We start from the raw sequence: 16483 nt of genomic DNA on the forward strand, positions 1-16483 counted from the left end.
GGCTCTTTTTGTTTTGTTGTGATGTAGAGAAGCAAGATACGGGAACTTTCTTTCTGGAGCATTTATTCAGAGACAAACGGAAACACACACTGTAGCCTACATTTACTACCACTTAACAAATAAACTGCTGATGTATTCTCAGCTCTGATAACTGACAGCTGTCTGCTCTGAGCGCATTTACAGTCTCTCTCTCTCACTCTCTCTCTCTCCTCTCTCTCTCTCTCTCTCTCACTCTCTCTCTCTCACTCTCTCTCTCTCACTCTCTCTCTCTCTCTCTCTCTCTCTCACTCTCTCTCTCACTCTCTCTCTCTCTCTCTCTCTCTCTCTCTCTCTCTCACTCTCTCTCTCACTCTCTCTCTCTCTCTCTCTCTCTCTCTCTCTCTCTCTCTCTCTCTCTCTCTCACTAAGCACCGAGCTGTTCCTTAAAGGAGCTTCCCCGGTCTTGTAACACGAGGAGAGCCTGCCAGAGCTTCCTGTATTTGGTCCGAAAGTCCGAACCATCCCAAAAATGCTTTCACACTATAAACGAACCGGATCATGGTTCAGTTTGGTCCGGACCGAGACCACCTCTTTTTGTTGGACCAAAATTTGGTCTTTTGATCCGGACCATGGTCCGGTGGAGGTTTCACACCTGTAATTTTGGTTTGGATCAAACTAAAAAGTCCGAAAGTCCGGACCAAACGAGGTATGTGTGAAAACACCCTTACTTACATTTTAACCCAACATTTTTTCAAATGACCTATGTGTCTTCTTCCCTTAATGGATTGCGTTTGGTTCCACTCGCATGTCCAATTGGATCACTCCCCGATGTCATTATATTGTATTGTTTGGTGTATTATACAGTAGCATAGTGTTGCATGGTTTATATTGGCAATAATTATAATACACTTAAACATGTAATTGTCTGGCTGTTTAATCTCCGCAGCAGTCTACCATATTTCAGTTAGTTTAGTTTTTTATTTGGATAGGACAGAAAATTCCTCCTAACCTAAAACCACTGAGAGTCATTGAAGGACATGATTCTTATTAATTATAACAGTAGTTATCTCAGGACACTTTACAGATAGAGTAAGTCTAGACCACACTCTGATTTAAGGAGAGTCAACCATTAAGAGCAGGCATTTGGTAATTCACAACAGTTAAATGGAACAACCCCAAAATCAGTCCGTGTTAAGGTAAACAATCACTTAAAACCTCGTGTGCAGGAAAATGCTGGTTAATGATTGGACCAAAGCAAACTTCTGAGATGTGTTTGTGTCCCCAGCGTGTCACTTTATTAAGCTCGTACTGTAGTTTAAAGGAGAAATAGCATCGTTAGGCATAAATCAATCAATTTCTTTAAATGTAATTTCAGTAGGATCCAGTTGTGTTTGTGTTTGTTTCCCATCAGTTGGGCCTAAAACAGTAGAGCCCAGAACTCCTCTACTCCATGGCAACTCTACCACAGCCCCTGTTGGGTTTTACACATTTATGTCTAGTTTTGAACACAACCATCAACAGGTTCTGGAGATTCATTGATGAAGCACTTGATGCAACTGGTTTGACCTCTTGAGAAGGAACAACGGAATATGTTGTCGCGACCAAATAAAGTTGCTCCAAGTTTCTTAAGGGTGTCTCTAATTTCTTCTACGGGAAAAGGAGTAAACAAGCCATTTTGATCTGTGTACCCTTCAAATACTTTGGAAAACACAAAGGCACTGTCTACCCATCTGTCATTGGGAATGTTATCAATCTTTTTTAAGATATTGTTTTTGTTTGGGTTTGTACACTTGGCACCACATGGAGAAAGGTAAGAATAGAAGAACAGACTTTTACCCGCACTACTGTCAGCTAAATGTTTTATGTTGGCCAGTACTCGTGCCTCTGCATGATCAGTATACGGCTTTCCATTTGCTGCTGTCGTTGTTTTATGTGTTGCTTCAACCACATTGGTACCTTTGTACACTTCCTCGCTTTGAACCACGTTTTTTACATTGTTAGCAACGTCAGCTTTGAAGAGGTCCTGAAGCCTGTTCAGGTTCTGGTTCACTGGGATGTTTACAGCCAAACTGAACTGTGTGTTAGGTATGAAGTACCTGTCAAAGAAAACAAAGTATTACCTTTTGCCAGGGTATAAGTACAGATCCAAAGTTTGATGCATGGAGATGGATACATAATGATAGAAGAATAAATAAATAGATGGATTAATGGATGAGGTTGATTTTAGAGATATAGAACCATGAATAGCAATCTCTCCATCACTCAACCAGCCAAGGAGATATAGAACCAAAGATAGTGGAGACTTCACTAAAAGGTCAGCAGACTGTAGATAAAACAACACAAAGGGCCCTAATGTAACGATCTAAGAGCACGGTGTGAAGCGCCTGGAGCAGGTGTGTTTAGAGTGTGTACGAATCCACTTTTGCTAGTTTAATGGCAGAAAAAAGTGTCTGTGCGCTGGGCGCTTGGTCCTAAAGGGTTGTACTTAGTGTCTTAATTAATTCATAGGTGTGTTTTGGGCGTAACATGCAATCAACCAATCAGAGATCATCTCCCATTCCCTTTAAAAGCCAGGCGCGTTTGGACCTTGGAGCATTGCTGTTATGATGGAGGATTTGCTTTTTATTTTTAATGTGTGTGTGCTGATGCGTGTCCCTGTGTGTGTAACAAGCATAGTGTGCTCGCGTTGTGCACAAACCTAGGCACATTTACTAATGCTCTGTTAAAATAACAATGAAATGCTGCGTTATTGACTTCAGACCAGGTTTCTGTTGGTCAATGGCGCGATCACTTCCCGCTGCTTCAAAATAGCAATACACCCAGAATGCACCTGAACACACCTCCCTGTAAGATCAGCACGCCCAGAATGCACCTGAACACACCTCCCTGTAAGATCAGCATGCCCAGAATGCACCTGAACACACCTCCCTGTAAGATCAGCACGCCCAGAATGCACCTGAACACACCTTGCTGTAAGACCAGCACGCCCATGGGCCACAGATGGGCACAGCTGCATTTGCTATTTAAACGACGTGGACGCTGAACGGGAAATTGACAACTGGGTCGGTCTTAAACTAGCAAAGAGATGTAGAAATCTAGCAAAGAGATGTAGAAATCTAGCAAAGAGATGTAGAAATCTTGGTGTTGTCATGGACTCAGACCTGAATTTTAAAAGTCACATTAAGAAAATTATAAAATCAGCCTATTATCACCTTAAAAATATATCAAGGGTTAAAGGACTTATGTCTCAGCAGGATTTGGAAAAACTTGTCCATGCTTTTATCTTCAGTAGACTGGACTACTGCGACGGTGTCTTTACAGGTCTACCTAAAAAATCACTCAGACAGCTGCAGCTGATTCAGAACGCTGCTGCCCGAGTCCTCACTAAGACCAAGAAAGTGGATCACATCACTCCAGTTCTGAAGTCTCTACACTGGCTTCCAGTGCCTCAAAGAATTGATTTCAAAATACTTTTACTGGTTTATAAATCACTAAACGGTTTAGGGCCAAAATACATTTCTGATCTGCTGCTACATTATGACCCACCCAGACCTCTCAGGTGGTCTGGGACAGGTCTACTTGTTGTCCCCAGAGTCAGAACTAAACAGGGGGAAGCAGCGTTCAGTTTTTATGCTCCACACATCTGGAACAAACTCCCACAAAACTGCAGGTCCGCTGCAACTCTCAGTTCTTTTATATCCAGGCTGAAGACATATCTTTTTAATGTTGCCTTTCTTTTAAATAATCTATTTTTAACAGCTCTTTTTTTAATATTCTTATACTGCACTGTACATTTCATTCTTGTCTTTTAATGATTTTAAATAGTTTTTAATTGTTTTCTATTTTTTGTCTTTTAATGCTTTGAAATTGTTTTTAATTGTTTTTTAACTGTTTTTTTAATGTTTCATGTAAAGCACTTTGAATTGTCTTGTTGCTGAAATGTGCAATACAAATAAAGCTGCCTTGCCTTGCCTTGCCTAGTGGAAGTTTCCTTTTCAGCAGGGGGAGAAGAGTTTTCAGAGTTTTTGAAAATCGAAACAAATAAGACAGACTGAGACTAAAACCAAGTTGGGTTTTTGTATTTTATTAAAAGATATATTTGCAAATAGGAGCAACATGATTTCACAAAAGGCCGCAGCCCAGTGTGGAGTCAGTTTCTCAAATGAGTGAACAGATCACTAGGCTTATATGCATCTTCAGAGTGACAGCACACACGCACTTGGCTGGGTATGACGCTACAATTTTTACAGGCAATCTGATACACATGAAGAAAATCAAGCAATACACAAGAGACATCTTGGAGCCATCTCACCTCCTCCTCCCTGTATGACTTTCACCCCCCAGTTACATCTCAACTGGCATGGGAAAACTAGAGATAGTTTTTAGGGTGACCTTGTAGCCCCCTATCTGTTCAGGCTAACAGTGCTCACATCATGTTCCAGACTGGATGTCTCACAAAGTTAGAATCAAAATCTACATGTGGTAATGAGATAAACTCTTCCAGCATTTGTGAGAGAATTAAAGTACAAATAAAACATAAAAATGTAAGGAATTATGCTTAAATGTAATTTTTCCATTACAGAGACTTGGTTCGCGATTTGCGCTGTGACGCAGTGGTTGCAAGACAGGACCCTCAGAGTCTACAGCAGCAGAGATACTGAAGTCACTTTGCCCGGGGGCCATCTTGCCAAATGACAGGAGGCCAGGGGCCAGTTAAAGGTAAAAGTAAAAGGCCCATTACTTATCTTTCTTTGAAATTCTTTATTTTCAAATTAACTGAATTATTAAGTATATATATGGCACAAGGATTGATTGATGAGTTATTGCATTTAAAGGCTGCATTTTAGTTTATACACCATTAATTATATCTGTAACCTCTTCCATAATGCAATCACTCAAATGTTGAAATGATTCATAAACATAAACTGCCCCTCCCAGGGAAAATAGATTTCAATATCTGAGTTCATGTTATTACCATTAAAACAGATTTCAGTCTTCATCTGTTGTTGTTGATTGAAACCTTGGGGTGACTTACGGTCTCATCAACTTTATTCATCAATAACTCTTTTTTTAAAATACTGAACATTTCTGTACTTCCAACAATTAGCAAAACAAATGTACTCACTTGTTCAGGATGAAGTTTACAATTGCTTGGACCTCATTCTGAGTCATAGTCCCAGTGTTTCCAACAGACAGGCTGAAGACCAGCACCACAGCCATCCAACACAGGCCAGCCATCTGCACACAGAACAAGTTTTGATTAATAAATTGGTAGTTATGAATATTACATGTCATTTAGCTGACACCTTTAGCCAAAGCAACTTATAATTGCTATATGTGTAACACTTTGGTTGATGTATCATAGTGGGAGTTGAACCCTGATCTCCCACACCAAAGGCATTGGCAAAAGCTTCACATTTCTGCAAGTTTATGTTCTGCCTGCTCAAAAGTTTTCTGAGAGAAGAACATTGCTCACCTTCAGTATTGTTGCTCACAGGGTTTGTCAGTCTAAAAACTACAGAAAAGAAACAAAAAGAGATAGCTTTATTCGCATCATGTGGAAGTTACAGTAATTATATTTTTACTAAATCCTATGGACTTTATTGTCCACAAGGGCAGTGATTTCCCTCACTTTGTGGAAGACTTAGGTGTGTTTATTTGGCGGGGGTTTAGGCGTCCTTCCAAAAGAAAATGTTACATTTTTCAAGGTATAAAATAAAATCAATTTCCCCATACGTTTTGTGTTTTTATGTGGTTTTTTTGCATCTCTTTGCAGTGGGTTTGTGTCCCTTTGTGGTAGTTTTGTGTCTCTTTTTCATATCATTTTGAACTGTTATTATAACTATATCTGTGTCTTAATATGTTTGAAAAGCTAGAGCAAATCATAAATAAAAAAAAAAAACTCAAAAAATGTTAACCCTTGTGTTGTCTTCCCGTCGACCATGCAACTTTTTGTTTTTCTGGGTCAACGTTTTTGTCACTTTTGTCCAAGTTTTTTTGTCACATTTTCTGATGTTTTTATCAACTTTTTTCTGCGCCTTTTGACATTTTAGTGGGATTTTCCTGCCTTTTAGAAGCCCTTTCCGACATTTTTGTCACTTTTTTCAACGTTCTTTTATATTCTTTTTTTCAAATGCTATAAAATTGAATTAAACACCCAAATTCAATGAAAGTAGGGAACTGATCATTCCTTTTAGGGTGAGGCTATTTGCACCCCTGGTACAATTAGCAGTGTATGCTATTTGCACCCCTGGTACATTTAGCAGTGTATGCTATTTGCACCCCTGGTACAATTAGCAGTGTATGCTATTTGCACCCCTGGTATGCTATTTGCACCCCTGGTACAATTAGCAGTGTATGCTATTTGCACCCCTGGTACAATTAGAAGTGTATGCTATTTGTACCCTGGTGCAATTAGAAATGAATGCTATTCGTACCCCGCCGGTGCACACGGCAATGTGTTCTATTAATACCCTATCTGGTACAAATATCAATGTATGCTATTTGCACCCCTGTGTATTTACAGTACCTTGGCATATATTTACACACAGTTATCCATACTACTCATGTATTACACCTTTTTGGAATATTATCACCCTGACATTCTTACCCTAACCATAACCATCCCACTCCTCTTGCCTAAACCTAACCAACCCAACTAGAGCAGGCATATTCATGAGTCTTCCCCTACCACCCTGCAAAAAAAAAAATTATCCAATCCAAAATTTTAAAAATAAGATCACCAAACAGGGGAATCAAACTCCAAACTCCCATACCAAAGGTAAGCATACTAACCACCCACCTAGCAGTTCTTACAAGATGCTGAACAACCACTTGGTTTCTTCAAGCCTCAGTTGCTAGGTAACCATACTGTATACAAAAACTAGGTACTAACTAACAAACTAACGGTTGTATGCTTTCACTGAAGACAGAAAGCACAACTGTAGTATCCATTTCCTGCTAGAAATTCAATTATTATAAATTTTAGAGACAAAACTTTGTCAGTTTCTGGAGAAGGGTCCAACCATAGACTGTATATATTAACAGTCTATGGGTCCAACTGCAGCTTGCAGCAGTCGCTCACGCCACGCCACGCCACGCCCCCTGCTCACGCCACGCCCGCTCACGCCACGCCCCCGCTGGCACGCAACTTCCGACTTTCAGGGTTAGTTTACTACAAGACGCAGTTTGACCATGGATGTATTAAAGCCCATGTTGCAGGTTAACCACCACTGTTGATTCATAGGTACATATAGCACTCAATATATCATTGTTACAAATGTCTCCAAATAGTGTTAAAGGTAAACTTAGAGGCAGAGGTTAAATTGGGCCGGAGCGCACCGGAGCGCAGCTCCGCCTCCTCAGGTCCACAACACACCGTGCCGGAGCTCAGCTCCGTCTCCTTCAGCATCAAACATTTTGCCGGGGGTTCAGCCCCGAATGTTTTGAGTGTAGCCCCGAATGTATTTTGAAAAGTTGACTGACAAATATGAAACCGGGCATCGTTTAGTGTCCACTCTCGCTGTAAAAAGCTGCGCAGCTTCAGGTTTATGGATGCGCTCTGCTGTCGACGTGCTGCGGCAGATGTTTCGCGTTTGAGCTCCGTGCATTTCTTCCATACATTTCGGGTTTCCACCTCCGATGTTTAGCAGCGTACAGCCACTTCCCTAAACGTCTCAAACGGGGCTCTGTGTTTCAAACGGGGCTGTGTCTGTCAGACGGTCTGAGATCTACCGTATCAGCAGAGCAATCACGTAATGCACAGCAGACTACGGTGCAGGTAGATTATTTTCTGAAATATAGTGACTTTATTCTCGTAATAGCTCGTAATTATAAACTTCATTTTTTTCACAAAATATCACAACTCCTCCAAATCTCAGAGAACACAGATGGGATGAGTTATTGTGCACAAAGTTTTGGACATGAGCAGAAATTTTGCTCAAACATCTGAAATATTACAGTCCAGAGGTTTATTAATAAATTAAATGAATAATGTATCACTAAGGTGAATAATTGTCATATGCACATTTACGGAGGTTAATTCCCAAACAAAAGATGCAAAAGAGGGAAGAATAAATGATGCCTAGGCTACATGTGTGCTGACTCAGATATAATTTGAAAAGTCGATCTAAAGGAGAATAAATAGATGAAAGCAATACAGCTTACAGCCTTACTGCAATATTTTCCATTATGTTTTTAGATTTGGATTGTAATGTTTCCCTTTACATAACGATATTTCAGGCATATTTATTCAGAAAAAAAGGTAGGCCTAGTAGAAATAGGTGCATACAAATTCAGGAAATGAAGTGTTTAATGCTAAAAAAATTCTGGGGGAGGACCCCCAGACCCCCACATCATAAGTCAGCACACAAATCTGGAAGCAAAACCTTGGCCTTTGGGTTGCCAGGCCAGTTATAGACCAAATGTTGGTGCCATCTAACAAACTGGAAGCTTAAATTAACATACACTGGCTATTAACAAGCTGGGCCAGCCAATCACTGTTAAAAAGACTATGGTTTCTGATTCTCTTAAATCAACATAATGTTCTTGTTTAAAAAGATTTTTACATATTTGCCAACCAATATTTTCAAACATGTTCAAATTCATACATTTTCCAAGGGTGAAATCCATTGCCTGCCTGTTAACATTAGCCTATAAAAGATTTTAAAAAAATAAAAAAAAATAAAGTAAGTGAATTGTAAAGTATTTCTCTTTGTTTGAATAACTAATCAACCCTACCTTACACATTAATACTGGAAAAAGAGCCCCTTTGGTGTAAAAACACATTTTACGGCGCGATTTTGAATGATGACCATTCCCCGTAAATAAAGGCTCCCCCTCCCTACAAAAGCCAATTAAACCACTGCTTAGAGGTACTGGTAAACTTAGAAAATACAAAGCATCATGCTAGCTATATGCTAGCTATGGGCTAACTTGCCAGTCCCACCTGCGAAACCCCCCAACAGTTGTAAACATATTGATTAGATATCTCACGTTTTGATGGTAGCCTACTAGCTCCAGTAACAACATATTTGCCTAGTGTTTATTTATTACTTGGACGGGGATGTTGTTCAGCTTTTCACAAGTTTAGACAGCTAGCTAATGCTACGCCGACGTTTCGCTAACGTTAGCGTAAGAGTGTTAGCCTAGACGGCTAGCTAGGTAAATATTACGACTGCCTTTGGAGTTTCCTATATCTGCGTCCACGTTGTCAACATAAGACTTGTGGCGTTAGTGCTCCTTTTGAACCATAATGTTATTGAATGAAACGTTAAACTTCGCTCCTACGAGATGGGTGAGTTTTTGTTAGTTACACACAAAGGTAACTGGCTATAGTTAGCCTGTACGTATGTTAGCGGACATTAGCTAATGTTGCATAGCCAGCCAGCAGCTTCGGCAGTAGTTTCGGCGAGCTAACAACGACAGCTAACACATCCATGTGTCTCCATTTCAAACATCACTGCAGATTGAGTGCTTTTAGCAGCAGAGGTTGATTGTGGGCGACATACTGTCTGGGTTAGCTCGCCGAAACTACTGCCGATTGCCGAAGTTGCTGGCTGGCTACGCAACGTTAGCTAATCCCGCTAGCATACGTACAGTCTAACTATAGCCTGTTAGCTTTGTGTGTAATGTTACAAATAAACCTATTTCATAGGAGCGAGGCTTAATATTTCATTCAATAAAAGTATGATACAAAAGGAGCACTAATGCCACATGTCTTATGTTGACAACGTGGACGCAGCTCCGAAGGCAGTTGTAATACCGGTATTTAACTAACGCTGCTGCGCTAACGTTAGCAAACGTCGGCGTAGCGTTAGCTAACTAGCTAAACTTGTGAAAAGCCAACAGCATCCCCGTCCAAGCTGTGTTTCACTTTCCCTCCAATATTATTATACACATAACAAAGACACATTGACTCGGTCGAGACCAAAAGCCATATTTTTCCAGAACAGTGGCAGAAACCGGGACAGTGAAAATATTCACTAACGTTAAACATTGTGTTTTCGTTGTTCCTGATCGTTTACATGCTTAGCTAAATAAACGATAGATGTATTTAGCTAGACAACCAAGGAGATTTAATCATTATGTCGTGCTACTAGCTAGCGCTAGCAGTTAGCCTGCAGTTTCGGGAACAGAGCTTTATCTCTCATCCACGTTACAACCTTTACAGCATACAGCTGTAAAGAAGGGGGCTTTTATTTTGAAGGCAAAGAAAATAAGGGGGCTTTTATTTTGAAGGCAAATAAAACAAGGGCCCTGGCGTGAGCGGAGGGCGTGGCGTGAGCAAAGTGAGCGGAGGGCGTGAGCAAAGGGGGCGTGGCGTGAGCAGGGGGCGTGGCGTGAGCGACTGCTGCAAGCTGCAGTTGGACCCTGTCGGTACCAAGGGGGTAAGCTTTGCTTCTGAACGCGAACCTCCGATGGCGCCATTTTGTTGCTACAAAGGTATCACCTCTTGTTAGCATTCCACTGACCGCCATTTTTTTTTTACGTCACTTGACTGCGAATAACTTTACATCTGAAGCGTTTAAAGACTCTATTTGTCCGTTGTTTAATTCTAAAGAAACACGACAATGTATAAAAGGCTCCATTACCTTGTACCTCACGTTATGGCTCCGTAGCAGACGTTTTTGTAAAAATACGCTAACGATTGTGTCATAACTGTCGCACAGTAGAGGAATTACCGTATAGTACAGGAGAAGCTCGCAGGCAGTTTCGACTTACATTAGCTGTTTAGGTTTAATTACGAATGTTAACTAGCATGTTAGTTAGCAATAATTAGCCTGTGCTTATGTTATCTCCTTACATATACCTACGCTCTCCGTCTCTGTAAGATTGGGAATGATTGAGATTTCTCTTGGCACAGCTACAAGAAGACTTACAACTTTCGCACACCCGTTACTCACGTCACATTTACGTTGTCTCTGTCAGTTGGAGGCCGCGCAAGTAAAGGAAGAATCATCGAAAAGAAAAGTGCTTCTAATAGCCTTCACTGGTCTCCGTCCAGAGCAACGGGGTCTATTCGCCCATTAATATATATGTCAATGGTCGGTACAATAACCGTTCTGCCTGCACCCCGTTCTGCACATGCGCAAGATATTACTGTTTACACTGTCTTTGTGCCGACGCTTAGCCTATGGCTAGCCTCCAACAGGAAGCTAACGTGTGTTTAGCTAACAGCTAATTCGGCTAACGCTAGCTGGCAGCTAGATTCAGTCTAAAATAACGTTAAGTCAAACTTAATGGGAAAAGCAGGCTACAGCTACATTAAGACTTTACAGTAATAACAATAAAGACAAGTGTTGGGTGATTTGATTTTAAATGAGCACAAGGGAAAAAAACAACATGACGTAACAGCTGTTATATATGTTAAGGTTTATTTTTACGTTTTATTTTGAGGGTCTTTTAAAGTTATTACGTGCTGTCTCAGCTAGCGGTTAGCCGAATTAACTGTTAGCTAAACTAACGTTAGTTTGGCTGTCGACCGGAAGCGTAACTAAAGTTAGCTTGGCTGTCGACCGGAAGCGTAACTAAAGTTAGCTTGGCTGTCGACCGGAAGCGGGGAACAGATCGTGCAGTGTCGTAAATCCTCGTACCACAGCGCATGCGCGAACGTTTTGCGCATGTGCAGAACGGATCGTGCAGGCAGAACGGATCGTGTACCGACAGACCCTATTGAGTTTCTGCGGTCATGGAAGATGAACGTCCGCCATGATTTCGGTGCACGCAAGCAACGTTTTTTTGTTGTTACTTCACAGGGTGTAAATAGCTCAGCTGTGTGGCCGAGGCTATTCGCACCAGGGGTGCAAATAGACACTCCGTTCCTTTTACTTGTGAGGAGCGTTGTAGGGAACCATCCACATTACTTTTTTTGTTGAAAATTTGGTTGAAAGAAACCCAAATTTCTGATATAGAAACCTTTTGAAAATGGGTCACATTTGACCTAAAGACAACAGCAGGGTTAAGACAAAACTTGCTAAAGAAAGTCATAAGATCTACAGTCATAAGATCTGAGAAAAGTCTTTTAGTTAAATTCATTAAGTGCTGCCCAAAATGACTCAGGTGCTGCACCTAAACCTTATAATCGCAGGGAAAACCCTGCACAAGGGGAAATTATTTGTCAAACCGTACGTTATGGACACAGCACGCTTACAGAGAAACAAAAGTACAAGCATAACACAATGACATGCCAAGAAAACAAAGTCATTCAGATGTGGTTTTCTCTCATAACAGGTTTTTAAAAGTGTTGTTTTTTCTTTTCTCTTAAAGTCAGTCAGTTAGTAACTCAGCCACTAATGGTTAATGTTAGTTTGACATTATGAATCCAGGTTTGGGAAACATAAGAACATATACTGATGTTCTATACATTATTTTAATGTTTCTGCCCAATATTGAAAGTGGACTAATAATTATAATTATATCCCTCAGACATCCCTGAGGGGATGGGAGGGTCCCTCAGACATCCAAATTAAATTTTGGGTCTCTGTCAATAATAATGTATTGTGTTACACAATATTGCAAGCAAATTGAAAACTATGTATTTTCGTAATGCAGTCTTTAACATTTTTTATTCAGAGCAGAACATTTAATATTAATTTGATGTCTATTGGAAAGATATTGTTATACAAATCGATTATAATTAGGCCATATCAGCCAGCGGTCCTTTCATAATCTCACATGTGCTTTAGTATCTCAGTACAGGAATTGTTGAGGGTATCTGGTGGTGCAAAGGTGAACTGTTAATGTGAGTTTGAATTAACCCTCATTCGTGCATTGTAGTCGTTGACTCAAGTACAATGTAATAGTTAATAGTTTTGGTTATGAAACAAAAAGGACTTTGCAACATGGCATATTTGTTGTATATCAGTTAGTAGCTGCCACACTTCTTTTGACCACAGCTCCCCTTCAAAGGAAATATTGTTGTCATGGCCCCCCGGAGCCAAACAACCCCCAGTATATATGCAATCCAAATCCAAATTTATTTTATTTATTTATAGAGCACATTTAAAAACAACAATAGTTGACCAAAGTGATGTACAACAGTTTAACAGCAAATTGACAGTAATATCAAAGGCAACTATTGTAAAGTGTTAAAAGTCTGAGAATAAAAATATGTTTTAGACGGGATTTAAAAACAGACAATGTAGCAGTCAGCCTGATATGTAGAGGCAATTGATTCCAGAGTTTAGGGCCTACTTCTGCAAAGGTGCGGTCTCCCCTGTTCTTCAACCTTGTTCTTGGAACCACAAGGAACAACTGGTCAGCTGACCTAAGTGACTTGGAGCTAGCCCAGTAAGTGCTTTGTAAGTGGCACCATGCCTCAAAGTGGCACCATGCCATTATTTGAGCATTAAGATTTCCTCGTTTGCATTTTCTCAAAAATGAGGAAGTTACAACTGTAGCAGACACACCTTATCCTCCCCTGCTAAACTCTTGGACTCATACCACATACAGAGCTGTCTGGGCACAGTGCACTTCATGCACTTAATCCATTTTTTAATAAATTTTGACTCTCTTTTCAAATTATTTATTACAACTTTTTATTGTTTGATTTAACTTTATTTTTGACTGTTAGTCGAAACAAAACAAGCAATATCAGGGCTCTGGGAAATTGTGATTGACGTTTTTCACAATTTCATACATTTTATAAACACTTTATAGACCAAGACTAAGTCCTTGGCTTAGAAAACGTTGAAGACCCCTGTTCTATTATCATTGTAAACATATACATTAATGATGGTGCTGCAGCCTCAGAATTGGATTAGTAGGCCTACTTTTTCGTCCGCAATATTGCACCTAAATGAAATAGATTATAGGTTCAATACCATTTCACCAGTAGTATTATACTTATGATTAAATATGATGTGTTGAGGGTAGATGCAACAGAATGGTCGTGAGCAGATGTAGACACTCAGACGGAATCAAAAGTGGTGTCAAAAAGGATGGGATTTTATTATACTTGTCCCAAATTAAGGCCTATAGGCAAAATAATCAATTGACAAAACCAAAAGAAAAAAAAAAAGAAAAAGAAGGAAAAAAAAAAAATACTTCCACAAAAATGAAATAAATTGACGTGAGAGTCAAAACTTATTAAACAATACAAAGTTACAGCTGTATACAAGTTTGACGTTTTTGCACTAGTCACCAGAGCCTTCACAGACTGACGTCCTTCCTTCTCTAGCTCTCCCGAGCAGCTGAAACTGTAGGCCTGTAGCGCACCCCTGGAAATGGAAGATACCAACCCCAAATAAACTACAGGGGTGGCTAAGGCGAACAGACAATAAAAGCTACAATCAGCCAAAATTAACAGATCTAGTAGGCTAGAAATTTACCAAAGATTTATATCTGACTCACCAAAACATTCCACTAAGCCACCAAAGACTTTGACAGACAAAATAAATAATTACTCAAAATTACAATCATTTACTACTAATCATATTACTTTCCTTTAACAACAACAGAGCAGACGCCGGTAAGCCACCAAGACTACAAGTTATCCTGTTACCTTTTAAACTAAATAAACAGCAAATTAACATAGACGTAAGTGTTGTGTGATTATTATAAATGATGATGTTTGTGATAAACAGTATGGTTTTTAACAGAATATGATGTATTGATAAATATAGCTATAGCCTAGAAATCACCTCAGTATTAGCTGTAAATATGTGCACAAGAACGCTACGGGATTACTGTGTGGAATCAAATGAATGGCAAGTTTAACAGATGATTTGAAACGGAGCATATAATACGTAACAGAGCATATTGACACGCCAACAAAACATACACAGGCAACATTTAAACTCAGTCTTTGTGAGCTAAACTAGGTAGCACATCACTACCGTGACGCCAGCTATGCGCCTCGTCACATGATGTAATACACTATATTGGAACTAACGCATTTACTCTAGCAGCAATTTTCTCCCACGCAAATTCTCTTTTGCAGCAGCCGCTGTTTTCTTTTTAAACTCGCTGTATTTCTGCCAACCAGTTTGTTTGTGGTAGTTACCATGGTGAATCGTAGTATCATGGCTCCATTCATGCTGCCTTTTTATTGTGGCGGTGCACGCGCGTGAACTTACTCTGATTTGATTGAACCAACTCATATCAGCTGTTCTGAAACCGAAAACATCCGCTCCGCTGACGGTAACTGGTGTTGCTGTGCGGCAGAAGAGGGCATAGTAGACGCGTCACGCGGGGGTTATTGAGGGGAAGGCATTTAAAGGGAGTCGGCTTCTGATGAGAAAGCGATACGAAGCCTCGGTAACCATCACTCATCACTCCTTGTTCTACTAAATCAGATAACCAATCTGCACATCATCACAAACAGCCATAAAGTAAAAGTTGTACACAGATTAAAGTAAGCAGAGACAAAAAACTGTCCCTAGGTGAATATATTGCTGATTGATGTTTTTATGATTAAATTAAAAGTTATTTTATAATCATTCTGTGTTTTGTTCAGCTTCAAACAGAGTGGTGAGGTAAACAAACATGGCAACAGAACAAGTGTTGAAATCATCATCAAATAAAACCTTTCATACAATATAACAAAAAAAGCACTGAAAATACAAACAATTAGAACATAAAATGATGTTTCTTACATTTCAAATGTTCCAAGTAGAGTAAAAATATCCTTTGTTTCTATTACTGTTTCTTTCTTCTTCTCTTTTCTTTCTTTTTTTGTGTCTTCAGACAGGAAAATCTGAGTTTATATATCATGAGTTCAAGCGGTGGACGGACCTGTTCTACGAGTCATCATGGCTCGTTTCCTTGAAGTGCCGATAAAACATTCAGTCATCATGACTCAACACAGTTTCTGTGACCATTGTTTAGACATGAAGTACGTTTAAAACCCACAGTGACATCAGAGACTGTTCCCCCAACACAAGACCTTCCTCCACAGCGCTGTGGAGGAAGGTCTGGCTAGTCCACACAGCATTCCGGAATGGGAAAAAAACGTGCTCTGGTTTATTGGCATTTCTTTAAACCAATCACAATTGTCTTGGACACTACAACCAGTAACACACAATTTTCCAAGGGAGTTTTTAACAGGCTGCACACACTCCCACAGAAAGCAATTTTGTCCTTAAGGATTTTGATTATTAGCTATAATGTCTAAACCATCCAAGGTAGACTGACCATGAGCTAGGAGATTATAAAAGAAAAGTTATTGAATTCAAACAGTATCCACCGGAGTTTAGAACGGCAACGGAAATTCCAACGGCACCGGAGCATCCCGGAAGTGGAATATCGTGGACATAGACTCATAGACAAAATATAGAGTAGACGCCGCATTGGCTGCTGAGCGCAAGAAATGCGACTGCCATCTTGGACCGGTCATACTCCTAGTTGCGTAGAAGCAGAAGCAACAAGATGCCAGAGCACTGTGCAGCATATTCCTGCTCAAATCGGCGGACCAATCAAAAACAGGGCTCGGGGGATTACTTTTCACAAGTAAGATTTAACATTACCGTGCTGTTGTTTGTATTTTGTGAATATAATATTACCA

At 40.0% G+C, this 16483-nt stretch overlaps 1 protein-coding gene across 3 annotated transcripts in view; it reads right to left on the reverse strand.

The window, feature by feature from the left end:
- The window catches only part of LOC120569296, a 40603-nt gene extending 24854 nt beyond the window's left edge, over positions 1-15749 (reverse strand). For all 3 annotated transcript variants that reach the window (XR_005640861.1, XM_039817140.1, XM_039817131.1), the window contains exons 1-3: positions 15576-15749; positions 5456-5494; positions 5105-5217 (exon numbers count right to left, since the gene is read on the reverse strand). Coding sequence is in view for 2 of the 3 variants with exons in the window: in XM_039817140.1 (XP_039673074.1) it covers positions 5105-5217 (113 nt within the window). In the remaining variant the exon portion in view is untranslated. The remainder of the gene's footprint in view (positions 1-5104; positions 5218-5455; positions 5495-15575) is intronic.
- Positions 15750-16483: the final 734 nt, after the last annotated feature.

The sequence above is a fragment of the Perca fluviatilis genome, chromosome 1 (genome assembly GCF_010015445.1).
Source record: "Perca fluviatilis chromosome 1, GENO_Pfluv_1.0, whole genome shotgun sequence".
Classification (NCBI taxonomy): Eukaryota; Metazoa; Chordata; class Actinopteri; order Perciformes; family Percidae; genus Perca; species Perca fluviatilis.